General features: G+C 39.2%; 1 protein-coding gene across 7 annotated transcripts in view; it reads right to left on the reverse strand.

The window, feature by feature from the left end:
• Window positions 1-209: 209 nt before the first annotated feature.
• Window positions 210-15037, reverse strand: part of syt12 (synaptotagmin XII) — a 210851-nt gene continuing 196023 nt past the window's right edge. For all 7 annotated transcript variants that reach the window (XM_043706172.2, XM_043706171.2, XM_043706170.2 and 4 more), the window contains 3 exons: window positions 14460-14580; window positions 8263-8396; window positions 210-7044 (listed from right to left, as the gene is read on the reverse strand). In XM_043706172.2, coding sequence (XP_043562107.2) covers window positions 6874-7044; window positions 8263-8396; window positions 14460-14580 — 426 coding nt within the window. In that variant the 3' untranslated portion in view covers window positions 210-6873. The remainder of the gene's footprint in view (window positions 7045-8262; window positions 8397-14459; window positions 14581-15037) is intronic.

A 15037-nucleotide genomic window follows, 5' to 3' on the forward strand; every position in this document is an offset into this window, starting at 1 on the left:
ATGGGAACACAGAGGCTCCTACTGTTCTTGCCATCTAAAATGCTGATTGCAATGAATTATATTAACACAAGCTTAAGGACCAAGTGGTAATAGCTCAAAATGATCTGGGTCTTTGAAAAGGAGCCTATATCTTCTACAACCACATTCTGACAGCTTCAACTCAAAACTGGTTATTGATTACAAAATTGCACTAATTTCACAACCAGTGTCACTTTGAAAGATGCCGTTTATTTGGAAAAAAAAGTTTGTATGTTTACATTCAGCAAATGGTACAGGTAAATCAGTATATTTCATGCAATGAATAAGTTCTAGTTTGCTTGATAAACGTAAGGAAAAGCTTTTATGGCAGTGCCTTCAGGGCTGGTTCAGGCACATTAATGTCAATCAAGGCATGTGCCAAATAACCATTAAATTTTGCAAACCTGAAATTCAAATCCTAGAAGTTTAGTTGGTTTGTCAAGTTTGTACCCTTTAAAAGTTCTCCTTGTGCTGCTATCTGTACTTCAGTCACTGACATGCCAAGTCGAAACTGAATAAGCCACCCCTTTCCACATCTCACCAGAGAGTGTACAGTGGCTCAAAAACACTTGGTTACCAACAATTAGATTCCCTCCAGTGTGGAAACAGGCCCTTGAACCCAACAAGTCCACACCGATCCTCCGAAGAACAACCCACCCAGACCCATTCCTCTACATTTACCACTGACCAATGTGCATATCACTATCGGAAATTTAGCATGGCCAATTCACCTAACTCACACATCTTTGGACTGTGGGAGGAAACCGGAGCAAACCCACACAGACACGGGGAGAATCTGCAAACTCCACGCAGACGGTTGCCTAAGACGGGAATTGAACCCGGGTCCCTGGCACTGTGAGGCAGTAATGCTAACCACTGAGCCACTGTGCTGCCCTAATGAATTGGGTGACAATATTTTTGATGAGCCACCAAGTTTAGTAAGTCGGCAATGCGGATGACTATTCATCGTGGTTCTACCCTCCACACTTATCCATTGTGTAGAATTACATATTTAAACTAATCCATTCATGGTAATTAATGGCACATAATGTATTAATAAAATCATGTGCTGGTAAGCATGCTGAAAGGAGAAAGTGGCATCTCACTGCTAATCTTTGTGTATAAATTTTGATACTAATGGTTGCATGCATAAAGGGGACCAAGAGTAGGAAAGAAAAACAGCAGCAGACCTTCCATCCAAATCTGTTAGTATTCAAGAGTTTTGCTTCTACCTCAGAATGAGTCCGTGTAAACGAACAAAAATATTTTGTTAATGGTAAAACCTCTCCAAAGGGAAATCGAATGCAACATATATGCATTGGCTGTTGCTGGTTATAACTTAGTGTGTTAAGATCAGAGAGAGTGGACTGTTCAGGAGCAGAGGAGGTACTTACAAAACAAGCTTGCGGATTGTTAACATTAACTGCACATACCTGGGAGTGAGAAGGAATTGGTGTACATTGAGGCTCGCATTCTGTAGGGTAGCTGCGACAATGGTTCAGCTAAGATCATTGATGCGTTTCATTCCACTGCAGCCATGTAATATTTGTGTGTAGAATGCTTCCAAGATCTTGAAGAGAAGTTCATTGGTCTAAAAATACAGCTCTGTGCCACCCAGGTTTTCACTGGCACTGCTTTATTTCCAATGTGGTGTTTCTCCTATGCATATACAGTTCAGGCTATGCCATTTTGGTCAGGGTTATACAAGACATGTCCTTCATCCACACGAGAAGCAGGCTTTGGGTCATTAATGTGTTTAAACAAGAAGACTAGCACCTTCTTTATTGCTTTTTCCAAACACCTAAGGCAAGTCAGCATCAGTGGTTTTGCCAGAGGTCATTATTTGCAATGTTAAACTGCATAAAATGAAGGAAAGTTTAATATTTTAATCAACATTGCTCCCCGTTCTAAGATCTCCACTCTCACTCCCCACCACTGCCCCTCACGTGCTCACTACCTCTGCCATCCTTAACCTCTGAGGGCCAGCCAACTATTATCTTACTCATTTATTTATCTGAACATTAGCACACAAAGCTGTGTAGCATCTGACCACTGTTCTACACAATAATGAGATAAAATAAAACCTAATCTCATTGCCTATCATATTATGTCAGTGCTTTCCAATAGGTCCCACTTTCCTGTTCATCTTCTGTTCAGGGATTGGTTCAGGAACTAGAATCAAATGCCCAACTTGTCTAGCAGTTGCTTATTTTTGGATACCTATTGCTTTCCTTTTTAAGGAAGTAATGCATTGCAAGAGTTATTAAACTCAGACAATTTTGTTTTCAGATCCAGATTTGAATGTGTGGACACCATCAATTCACTGCTTTTCTGTTGTGCATTGACCCCATCCAATTCATAATTTTGTATGTGCCTATGGTCTATTGTTAAATTCTCTTCTACCTGATGAAAGTGCAATAATGAATCAGCTAAGTAGTGAATTACAGCTGGTTCACAAGATCCCCTAGCACTATCTGTAAATTCTCTTTATTTATCAGCCCTCAGTCCTAGTTATTCTTCTTAATCTGTTTACTGAGTGATAAATTGTGAAATACTGTTACTATAGCTGCCCTCTCTGGAAAAGCAGAACAGACACTAATGGAGCATTAACCAGGAATCCTTACACATTTAAATGTATAGAAGTTACAAAACAAAAACTGATCATTCAGATTAATTAATCTAACTTGTAATTCAAATAGTTACAGGTGTGTTTACCTAATTTATTTCTTATCCCTACTCCTTTCTCCAGCCATTCAATTTGTTTTGTGAAGAGGGAAAACTGGAAACCACTCCCTGGAGTTTCTGGGAATCTCAAGGAAATTTGTTAGTAACATTAGAGATATGGTGAAAACTTGGGGGTGTTTGGGATCCCTCAAAGATGGCACTTCTATGAACATGCTTATCCACATGGGCAGTGTGTTGTCATTATGTACAAATGCTTAATTGTTCCAGTAGTCATTGTAAATGTACAAGTTGCTTAACAAATCATAAAATTGATAGAGGTGACAATCATGTATTGGCCTACTTTAGTGCACCAACCCATATGGTAAATGTTCTTTCTCACATAACTGCATCTAACTATCTCTGCAGGAAGCCTATTCCATGTGGAATTACTCTTTAGACTCTGCATTCCAACTCATTATTAATTGCAAATTTTCATTTCCCATGAAGTGATAGTATCTGCAGAGTGATCCAAACACTCGTTTTACTACTTATTGTTTAAGAGCATTCTGAAACAAAACAGAGTGAGATTCCAAACGTGGAAATTAATTTCTCTCTATGGTTTTTGCAAACTTTTTAAAAAGTGTTTGAAAACTTATAGAAAAGAGCCACTATTTAGCATCATCTCTATATATGTTTATTACATTAGGAGTGATAATGAAAAATGAGGAATTCAAAGCAGTAAATTATGTACATGTTTTTCATTAAAAATCTATAAAACATCCACTTAATTTAATCTCCATATACTTATCCAATCTTCATATTGTACTGAAATATTCTTAAATTGTGGCAGTTATTTTTCATATTATCAAATTTTTGTTAAAACATTTTTTAGTGCCTCACAATAATGAAGCTTATTGCCTTTAAGGTATTCCTAAAGGTTACACTGCCTTTGGAGAAACAGTGAGCCATTCAGACTCTTTGACTTGTTCTGCTGTTTAATTAGATTATGAGAGACATGTACCTCAACCCAATTAGGTCCCCTTTGGTACATATCACTCAATTATTGGAATCCCAATACTCCCAGACTCAAAAAATTCAATTTACCCCACTTCCAAAGACTTTTAGTTGTGGGAGTTATAGATTTCTATAACCTTTTCTTTCCTGAAAAAGTGCTTTCTGATTTTATTCCTGAATGGCATTGCTCCAACATTGCTATTGTACCAATTTGTTCTGGATGTCTCCCAGCAGAGAAGAGAATGATTCTGTGTTGAATCCTTTTCTAACCATTGAACCTTTTTCTTAATTCTTCTTCAAAAAGAGGAAAATATCATACTTTATATTTTGTTATTACTAGATTTATTTTTAATCAACAGAGGTTCCTGTGCAGTTTGATGGTACTTGTTTGTTCCCATTGATGAGTACAAGAAAGAGAACAAGAGTAATGCTTTATTTCAGGATTTTGGTTATTAGTCCTCAAAAAATAATTAAGAGTTTGCGCATGTGTGCATCTTTCAACCAGGTCAGCCCAAAGCCAATTGTAGCCAATGGTGTAATGCCAAAATAATCTGAGTAATGTCCCACAAATAATATGATAAATTGCCCTCCTGAACTTGGCTATTTTTCTAATTCGTACATGTGATCTTTTACACCCACTTGAAATATATCATATGAAAGGCAGCATCTCCGACAGTGCAACGGTCCCTGTAAGTGCTACAATGTAATATTAATTAAGATTATACGTTCAAGTCTAGGTGTGGCTTTAACCTATAATTTTCATTGGCTCCATGGTTAGCACTGCTGCCTCACAGCACCAGGGACCCAGGTTTGATTCCAGCCTCAGGCAACTGGCTGTGTGGAGTTTGCACATTCTCCCAGCGTCTGCGCAGGTCCCCTCCGGATGCTCCGGCTTCCTCTCACAATCCAAAGGTGTGCAGGTCAGGTGAATTGGCCATGGTAAAATGCCAATAGTGTTCAGGGATGTGTAGGTTAGGTGCATTAGTCAGGGGTAAATGTAGAGTAATGGGGTGGGGTAATGGTTCTGGGTGGGTTGCTTTTCGGAGGGTTGGTGTGGACTTGTTGAGCCGAAGGGCCTGTTTCCACACTGTAGGGGTTCTATGACTTGAGCAAATTGCTACCCTGAACCAAGCTGAAACATTGATCTTCATGTCGGGGATAAAGGTTTATACCTATTGAATGAAGAGGGACAAAGAGTTCTTCTCCCTTACAAAGAGACGGTGGTGATCTGTTCCTGGGTGTGATCTTTAAAATCTAATACTTTCATTTCTAACGGAGCTTGGAAAAGAATGTAGCTCCCCAACACTCTGCCTTAAGAAAGCAGAGATTCACACAAAATTTGTCAAGGCAAACTGGAGAGCTCTGAGATGGACTTTCCTTTTGTCAGAGACACCTATAAACAATAGTTGTTGTTGAAAAGCAAGCAGCAGAGAATTAATCTTTGTGGCTATTAGTATCTGAAGTGGAAATCAGATCATAATAAAGAATGTCAGTTATCAGTGGTGCACATTGTACATTTAAAATACTGTTAAACTGACCATGATTATAGAAACAATGTTTTACAACAAAATTGTTTTGCTTTTACTCTGTCTTAAGTGTAGCATCAGCACTCATCGATCAGGGTCAGTATGCCATTATTAATTCAAGAGTATTGACCCAATATATTTGAGACAGTTTGTCATTAATACTTGTTGTTTGTTATTGCTTAAATTTATTTTAAATAATTACCGAATGCGATCTGTCCTCAAGAGACAAATACTTTATAATCCAACAATTGGATTTGCAGCAAGCAAGGTACAAACAAACAAACAAAGCTATACCCATCGTGGCAGGATCTATTTGCTCCTACAGCTGAGATTACATCTGGAGGAAGGGGTTGTGCCTGTTGAAATTATAATGGGGAAGCCTTCAGGTTCCCATACCGTAATGTATGCTATTTTATTATATTTTTAAAAAATAAGTTGAATTTCTCTCTTCATTACATCAGGATTCCAGAAAATCAAGAATACATATTTAACCCTGCCAGAAATGGCCTCAAATGGAACCCCATGAGAAAAGACTAATCTTCTAAGCTGTAGCCATTCCATCTATATGTGTTCCAATGCAAGGACCCAAGCAGTACAAGTACATTAGGGGATAAGTTAAATATATTGTCCAAGGAAGAATAGGGGCAAAACTTTCTTGCCCAATCATTTGCAAATCTCAAACTCAGGAAAGGTGGATATCAGAGCAGTTATCAGAAAGCTAGGATTGATCATTAGACATACATAGGTTGCAAACAGAACTAAGTGTTTTCTACATTTTTCTGTAAAGCAATCACATTTTGAAAACCAGTACATATTCAATGATTCACCGGCAAATTCTAATAAATTGCACATTCAATGGAAATATCAGAAGGAAAGATCGAGAATTACATATAAAATAAGTCTGACTCATCAGCACAACATAATGGATAATTCAAATGTATATATATATATACAGAGATACCTGTGTACATTTTAACAGCAGATGAACTCAAGACCACATATACCTCGAGTGCAACCTAACAATCTACCATTCTACGCACAATATAAACAGTGGGCTTGGTCCTCTTATTTATTTGACAAAATGCTCTAATAAATAGCCAGAATATGCACAAAACATTTCCAATATATACATCCAGGATCCCTGCTTACCCACAAAGTCTGATCATTGCAACACATCAGTCAATTATTTGCAATTCTTTTACTTTACAGCATAAATATTTTGAAATAGGAAAATATTCTGGAAAGGATTTTGTTCAGTATTAATATGTGGGGCTGTTTGTAGGTCTAGGGCTAACATAGCTCTGCTTTCTGAATGGGTAATAACATCAGACAAATATACTTCTTTATTATCTTTGACCATTCTTCATCTATGTATGAACTATTCAATATGAAGCATACAATAGAATAGCCACTTCATATCAGCTCTTGTTATCGATGCATTCATTTGTTATACCAACTTCAGTGATACGTAGTTGGCTCTTCCGGCTACACATTTTCCAGTACAAAGCTGATGCAAGTAAGTCAATAAAGTAAAAGGAAATTTAATATTTCAAACTTGAATTTCCCAAAGCACCAGCAATAAAGTGTAAGAATTTAGTCACCATGCAAAATATTTACACAAGTGTCAAGAACATGTCACTGTTCCTTTGCATTATTTCTTTCGGAGAGCGTGCCACATGGAGACAGGTTTCCGTAATGTTGCCAGCATCTGATTCCAATGAGTGCCACCCATCCCACTGGTCTCAGGCCCAATGATTACATGCCCTATGTTCTCAGTTCTTCCATCTTCACATTCAGCCACTGTTATTCTCAGCGATAATTCCTGAACCACAACAAAATTCATAGGTCATTTAAACTCCCAAGAGAATTGGGAATTGCAGTGTCCAGCTATGATATGTTGCAGTGCAAGTATTCAAAGGCATTCTTCAGTGAGGAAGATGTGTGTGTAATTAATATTGTCCTCATCACTTGTTAGGTGGTGGATTGGCAAGAACGTGGTCTACCTGCTCTAATTCGGTGATAAAAATTAGATGCTGGATGTTAAAGCTAATATTTTCTGCTGAAATCTCCATTAATCACTAATATATGGGTTGCTTTGAGATGCATCTTCCCTTTAATTTCTGGACTGGCTGAGAGAAGAACAAGCAGAGAAGCAAATCTGTCTATAAATTCTGTTCCTTTATATAATAAAATGTACTTATACATAAAGATTTCCAAGATTTACTGTATTAGAGCTAGAAAGAAAAGCCTAGAAGTTACACCAGATTGTATCTGGATGTGACAGAATGATAGATAGTTAGCCCAATTGGATACTATCTTCAAATTAAATCAGTTAATTGCTTCACCCGGACTGAAAAGGAAAGACTTGCATTTAGAGTGAGACAGAAACAGACTCTTCAGTCCAACTCATCCATGCTGGCCAGATATCCTAAAAATTAATCTAGTCCGAATTGCCAGCATTTATACAACATCTCTGATGATCTCAGACATCCCAGAGTTCTACAGCTGATGAAGTACTTTTGAAGTCAAGTCACTGCTGTAATGATCAAGAAAAGGAATGAGACTCTTGACGCTCAGCACAGTTAGTCATATTTTCAGCATCCAACAGATAACAGGCCACACTGGACACAATTTCTGCATTTCGCTCAAAGACTATAAATCAGTTTAGCCCAACTATTTTTCACATCAGTGCTTATTTATTATGAAATTGAAATTCATCTATATTGACTAAGCTGCAAGACAGTGATGATACAGTAGCTTGTTGTGTGAAATGTTAGCAGTGATGTCTATAAAATAGAACCAAGGGACATTGAAGTGCCTACATCAATCAGTTTTGCACTGCCAGTTTTTTTATGCTGAATGACACTTATAAGAACTACATAGTTCTCCCATGATCGACCATGATAATCTTTTTTTTTTGGACATTTCCTTGACTCCAGCCCAACACTGAACAAAAGGAAGTGAACTATTACATATTCCGTTTAAATTATGGACTCTACGGGGTCGGCAAAAAAAGAACAGTCATATGTTAAATTTTTACCTGTAGAACAATCGCAGGTACTGAAAATATCATGGCTTCATTGAAAACAGGATTAGGATCATCTCTCTTCACTGCTGTCTTTTTCTTACTTATTTTCCTCGTATCTTGAAGGAGATAAACTTTCACAAATGGATCTGTTCAGAGCCGTGAAAAGGGGAGATGGGGAAATTAAAATCCAGTTATATTTACAGTACAGCAATTATAAATCAATACATTCTGAGACAGAGGAAAGAGTAGGAACATAGGATTTAGGAGGAGGAGGACTAGGTCATTCACCTTTAAAGCCTACTTTGCCATTTAATAAGATCATGACTCTGGTTGCGATTTCCTCTCCATGTCCTTCACCCCCTTCATTTTGATTCCCTGGTCTGTCAAAAATTTATCTAACTCTATTTTGAAAAAATTTAATAACCCGGGTTCTAATTGCTTACCAGGGAAGAGGATTCCGCAGGCTAACAACGCTGAGAGAAAGGATTTCTCCTCATCTCCATCTTAATCTGTGTCCCCCAGTTCTCATCTTCCTCCCATGAGCAAACATAATTCCTGTATCCACCCTATTAAGTCCTCCCACAAGCTTTTACAAATCAATACGTTTGCCTCTCATTCCGCTTATTTTGGATGGGGATAGGCCCAAATTGCTCAATGTCTCTTTGTAAGATCAGTCCTTGATCTCAGAAATGTGACCTCTTAGTTAATTTTAAAGTACCAACAGCTTACACAATACCTTCTCCTAGTCAATTTTAAATCCCTTCTAATGACTGAGTTTTCTCCTCTGTCACAATCGCTTGGATAGCATCTGCCTCATGGATAAAAACCCATGCAAAGTATTCATTTAGAACCTCAGCCATTCTGCTTGCTTCAAAGTGTAAAGCTCCTATTTGGTCTTTACTCACTCCACTCCTCCTTTCATTGTTCTTTTATTACTGATGTGCCTAGAGAATACTTTGAAATTTCCCTAAATTTGCCAGCTTCTTTTCATAATTCCTCTTTGCTTATTGTATTTGCTTTCTCAACTTTCTTCTGATGACCTGTATTGAGCATGATTTGCAATTTATTGCCTAACACCTTCTTATGCACACTTTTTCTCCTTACCATAATTTCTATCTCCTTGGTTGTCCAGGAAGATCTGGATTTGTTGGTCCTACCTTTCTCACTTGAGGGAATATACCTTGCAGGTAGCCCCTTATTCAGCTAATACTTAAGAACATAGAACAGTACAGCACAGTACAGGTCATTCAGCCCTCGATGTTGCACTGATCTTTTATCCTACTCTAAGATCAAACTAACCTACATACCCTTATTTGTCCCTGGTTGTTCAGTCATTGCAAATAGCTGAAGACCCCCATACTGAACCCTCCACTAGTCACAGCTTGCCAACCTGAAAAATTTCCAATAACGTATACTCTCTGCTTTCTTGGAGAAAGTGAGGACTGCAGTGAAAGGCTTATGCCCGAAACATCGATTCTCCTGCTCCTTGCATGCTGCCTGACTTGCTGTGCTTTTCCAGTGCCACACTTTTTCTCTGTTTTCTGTTAACTAACTAGTCCTTTATCAACACTAATTTATTACTTCCAAAAAGCTTTCATCTTGTGCAGTAACTTTTAATATGGCATCTTATAAAATGTCTCTTGGAAATCAAAGTATACCACATTTATAGGTTCCCCTTTACCTACCTTAATTTCTCAAAGATAAATTAATTAAACACATTTTCCTTTCACAAAACCATGATGATATTTTAAGCATCCTGCTAAACCTCCTTAATAATGAATTCCAGCAATTTCCCTATGACAGATACTTGGCTAACTAAGCATTATTCATTTGTTTTCTGTCTCCCCCTTTACACAGCAGCATAGGAGGAACAAGAGTAGGCCACTTGGTCCTTTGATGCTGATCCACCATTGAAGAAGATCATGGCTGATTTGATTGTAACCTCATCTACATTCCCATCTACCCCATAAACTTTCAACCCCTTTCTCACTTTTGCCTTAAAATATTCAAGGACCCTACTTCAATCACATTTTTGAGAAAAACACATTTTTCAAAAACATTTCACTTCTTCTGTTTTGAATGGCAACCTCTTATTTTTAATTCCAGTTTTAGACTCTCCCATGAGAGGAAACATTTTTTCCACATCCACTCTGTCAAGGCCCCTTACGGCCTGATGTTTCAAACAAGTAGCAACTCCTAACACCAAAACTCTTTCTCCACTGGATACAAGCCTAAGTCTGCCAACTTTTCCTTATAAGACAACACACCCATTCGAGGTATAAGTCTAGTAAACCTTCTCTGAAGTGTGTCCAATTCCTTTAACATCCTTTCTTAAATAAGGTGATCAACACTGTACACAGTACTCCAGGCATGGTCTCACCAGTATAACTGTATAACTGAAGCATAACCTCCCCACTTTCATTTAATTCCTCTCACAATAAGAGATAAGATTCTATTTAGCTTTCCTAATCCCTTTCTGTAGCCACATATTGGCCTTGTGTAATTCAAACATTAGGACGAACACAGAGTCCATTGCATCCCCAAGATCTGCAAAGACACTATGGGAAATTTAGCGTGGCCATTCCACCGAACCTGCACATCTTTGGACTATGGGAGGAAACCCACAGAGACATGGAGGCAATGTGGAATCTCCACACAGACAGTCGACTGAGGGTGGAATCGAACCCAGATCTCTTGTGCTGTGAGGCAGCCGTGCTAACTACTGAGCCAGTGTGCCACACAGGTCATTTTGCCAGTCCTCCTCCTCTCATCTCCAAAGGATGAGGAGTATTCAGCATATTGCCGTGGCATTACCAAGTGGCACTTTGGTTGATCGTTATTCACAGGACATGCTGAAAGTTTCCATTTTCAGAGTTACTTTTGAAAGTATGAAACCTATAATTTGAAAACAGATGAATTGAAGTTTCTGAAGGGGTGGGTTCAGAGCTGCTTGTGTTGAAAAACATCAGTGTTCTCCTGGTATCTGGCGTGCAGTGAGAAATTGCTAATGATAATTAGTACACTGCACTTAGCAGCTGAAAAGTGCTTTAACCTGCATCTATTGCATAAAAAATGCACGAAAAAATTGGAAGGGTAATTGCCAGCGGCCTTATCATTTTACAGTTATTTCCTGAGAGACCAATTTGCAGTAAAATGCTTTTACAATCAAGTAAAATTGAGCTCATATTAGTCCTGTTAGTCTCAGCAAGTGTATGGAAGTTCAGCAGCCTCTGTATGGAATGCATTGTGTTTCTTCATGCAGTGAATCCACCTTCTTAACTTACCCTTTCACTACTTCTTTGATAGAATATTCAACCAACCTCCGAGACCAGAGGTGTTAAAACATCATCCAAGTTATACATCGAGCCACAGTCATTATTCCACCCACTTAACTGATCCAGTTACTTTATTCTTGTCATTGGATTGTATTGCAACCTACAGAATTTGTTTTTAAAAAGTATCACAGAATTATACGGCACAGAACAGGCCCTTCGGCGCATATAGTATGTACTACCAAATATATACTGCCACCTACAATAATTCACTTTTGCACACTGCGGTCATAGCCTTGAATGTTATGGCACTTCAAGTGCTCATCCAAGTACTTTTTAAAGGCTGTGCAATTTCCTGCCCCAACTTTCTTCCCAGGCTGTGCATTCCAGATCCCTGCCACCCTCGGATGAAAAGGTTTTTATCCAGAAATTCCCTCTAAACCTCCTACCTAAGTATTGCCCCTTGTTATTGACTCTTCCACTAAGGGGAACAGCTATTTCCTATTCCCTCTCTCCATGCCCATCATAATCAATCAGGTTGCCGCTCAACTTCCTTTACTCCAAAAAGAACCCTCTCTTCACAGCTGAAATGCTCTTTCCCAGGCAACATCCTGGTGAATCTCCTCTGCAACCCGTCAAGTGCTACCACATCTTTCCTATACTGTGGTGACCAGAACTGCATGCAGTATTCCAGCTGGGGCCTAATCAAAACTCTGTCCAGCTCCAACATAACCTTCCTGTTCTTATGGCACAACTGATAAAGCCAAGATCTCCTATGCCTCCTCAACTACACTATTGACCTGTCCTGCTACCTTCAGGGATCTGTGGACAAGCATCTCAAGATCTCTCTATTGCTCTGAGCTTCTGAGGGTCTTGACATTCACTGGGTACTCCCTTGACTTCATATTTCTTCCAAAGTGCAACACCTTACAAATTTTCAGGGTTAAATTCCATCTGTCTCTGATATGACCATTTGACCACTCCATTTATATCATCCTGTAACCTAACACTTTTCTCCTCACTATCAACCTGCCAGCCAACCTTTGCGCCATGCGCAAATTTACTTAAAAATTACACAACACCAGGTTATAGTTCAATTGGTTTATTTGGAAGTACAAGCTTTCAGAGCGGTGGTCTAACCTCATACCTTTAATGCATTGTCTGACCTGAGATGCCACCTTTTTTTTTTAAAATAAAACTTTATCTCGTGAATGTGACTTGAAAGAAGTTCTGGGATTTACATATTAACAAACAGAAACCTGCAACCATTCTAAAAGTTTAAAAACTTAACAGCAATTTAAGTTTGTTCAATATATCGTATCAGTTGCATGGCAATATGATCTTTTGCTATAAATTCTGTGTCCTATGATCCTGCCCCACTAGCTACCTGATGAAGGAGCAGCGCTCTGAATGCTTGTACTTCCAAATATACCTGTTGGACAATAACCTGGTGTTGTATGATTTTTTTAACTTTGTCCACCCCAGTCCAACACCGGCAGCTCCACATCATTATTTATCAAGGATTTGGCAGGTGCTGTCTGAGGATCTTTGGTGAATTTCTGCAGTGCATCTTGTAAATAGTACACACTGCTGCTACAAAGCGTTGTTGATGCAGGGCACAACGCTTGTGGATGTGATGCCAATCAAGCAGATGGCTAGGTCCTGGATCGTGTCCAATTTCTTGAGTGTTATTGGGGCTGCACTCATCCAGGCAAATTGGAGTATTGCATCACACTCCTGATGTGCCTTGTAGATGACTGGCAAGCTTTGGTGAGTCAGGAGGTGAGTTCCTCAAAGCACTATTCCATGCCTCTGACCTGCTTTTGTGGTTTGTGTTTACATGGCAAGTCCAGTTGATTTTCTGGAGAATGGTAACCTCCAGGATGTTGATAGTAGGATATTTGGTAATGGCAATGCCAAACGGCCGAGGACACTCCCCTGAGGAACTCCTGCAGAGATGTCCTGGAGCCAAGATGACTGACCTCCAACAGCCATCTTCTTTATGTGCCAGGTATGACTCCAACCAGCAGAGAGTATTTCTCGGATTCCCAATGATTCCAGTTTTGCTAGGCCACCTTCATGCCATGATCAAATGCAGCCAAGATTTCAAGGGCTGTCACTCTCACCCAGTTCTGGAATTTAGCTCTTTTGTTTGAATTAAGGTTATAATGCAGTCAGGAACTGAGTGACCCTGGTAGAAGCCAAACTGGGCATCACTGAGCAGGTTATTACTGAGCAGGTGCTGCTTGATAGAACTACGACGACACCTGCCATCACTTTACTGATGAGCAAGAGTAGGCTGATGGGGCAGTAATTTGACCGGGTTGGATTTGTCCTGCTTTTTGAGTACAGGACATACCTTGGCAATTTTCCACATTGTCAGGTTGGTGCCAGTGCTATAACTATACAGGCCAGGAGAGGCACAAGTTCTGGAGCCCAAGTCTTTGCTACCATTGCTGGAATGTTGTCAGGGCCTATAGACATTGCACTAGTCCCTTCAAATTTTTCTTGATCTCACGTGGAGTGAATTAAACTGGTTGAAAACTGGCAGCTGTAATGCTAGGGTCCGCAGAGGAGGCCAAGTTGAATCATCCACTCAGCACTTCTGGCTGAACATTGCTGCAAATGCCTCAGCCCTATCTTTTGCTCCAATGTGTTGGGTTCCCCCATCATTGAGGATAGGGATATTTGTGGAGCCTCCTCCTCCATGTTTAATCGTCCATCACTATTCACAGAAAATGAAAGAAACACATCCCTATCTCAGTCTTTACAGTGTGATTGTTAGCAATTCTAATGTGGAGTAAATAATAACTGGATTTTGATAATCTGCTAGCAAGTCCTATGAATTTGTGGAGCATCAAGTACTTCTTTGGATTATACTGGACTTTTTGAGAAGTTTTGCTTATAACCTGATTCAATCCCACCTGCTTCACTTACCAGACGTGGCCTTTCCATTGTTCCAGACTAGGTTTTTTGCTTTGACCACCACCACTGTCAGCCGCTCTGCTGTAGGTAGGTAACTGAGAGAGAGCAGGATTTCTCCAACTGTGTCTGTTGCCTAACAGACAGAGGTATGGTCAGTTCTCCATATAATAGTTCAGTGACCCAGCAAAATGAAAATCAGCACTAAGCACAGACAGAACAGTAAAGTTGGACAAGTATTTTTAATTACTTCCCAGCAGTTTAATTTGTGGTGCATTGACATCCCCTGTGGCCATTAAATTACTGTGGGCCCTCTGTGGTGGCTATTATACCTGAGCCTCTACAACAGTAAAGCAATTATACCCCTCATTGTTGGCTAGTAACACCTCAGTCCCTGCAACTGTGATCAGCAATTTTAACTCACTCTCATAACATCCTTAATCATGATCAGTTTTAACTCACTCTTAATTGTTATTAAATGGTTATTATCACCTGGAGTGATTCTCACAACTAGCTTGGGACTTTTCTCAGCCAATGCTAAATACATTGTTAAAAGACTAGGTCTGTTAAGAATTATGAATGAAACATGCGGC

The sequence above is a fragment of the Chiloscyllium plagiosum genome, unplaced genomic scaffold (assembly GCF_037043375.1).
Source record: "Chiloscyllium plagiosum isolate Xiang-an unplaced genomic scaffold, Cpla_swu_hap1 HiC_scaffold_18, whole genome shotgun sequence".
Taxonomy (NCBI): Eukaryota; Metazoa; Chordata; class Chondrichthyes; order Orectolobiformes; family Hemiscylliidae; genus Chiloscyllium; species Chiloscyllium plagiosum.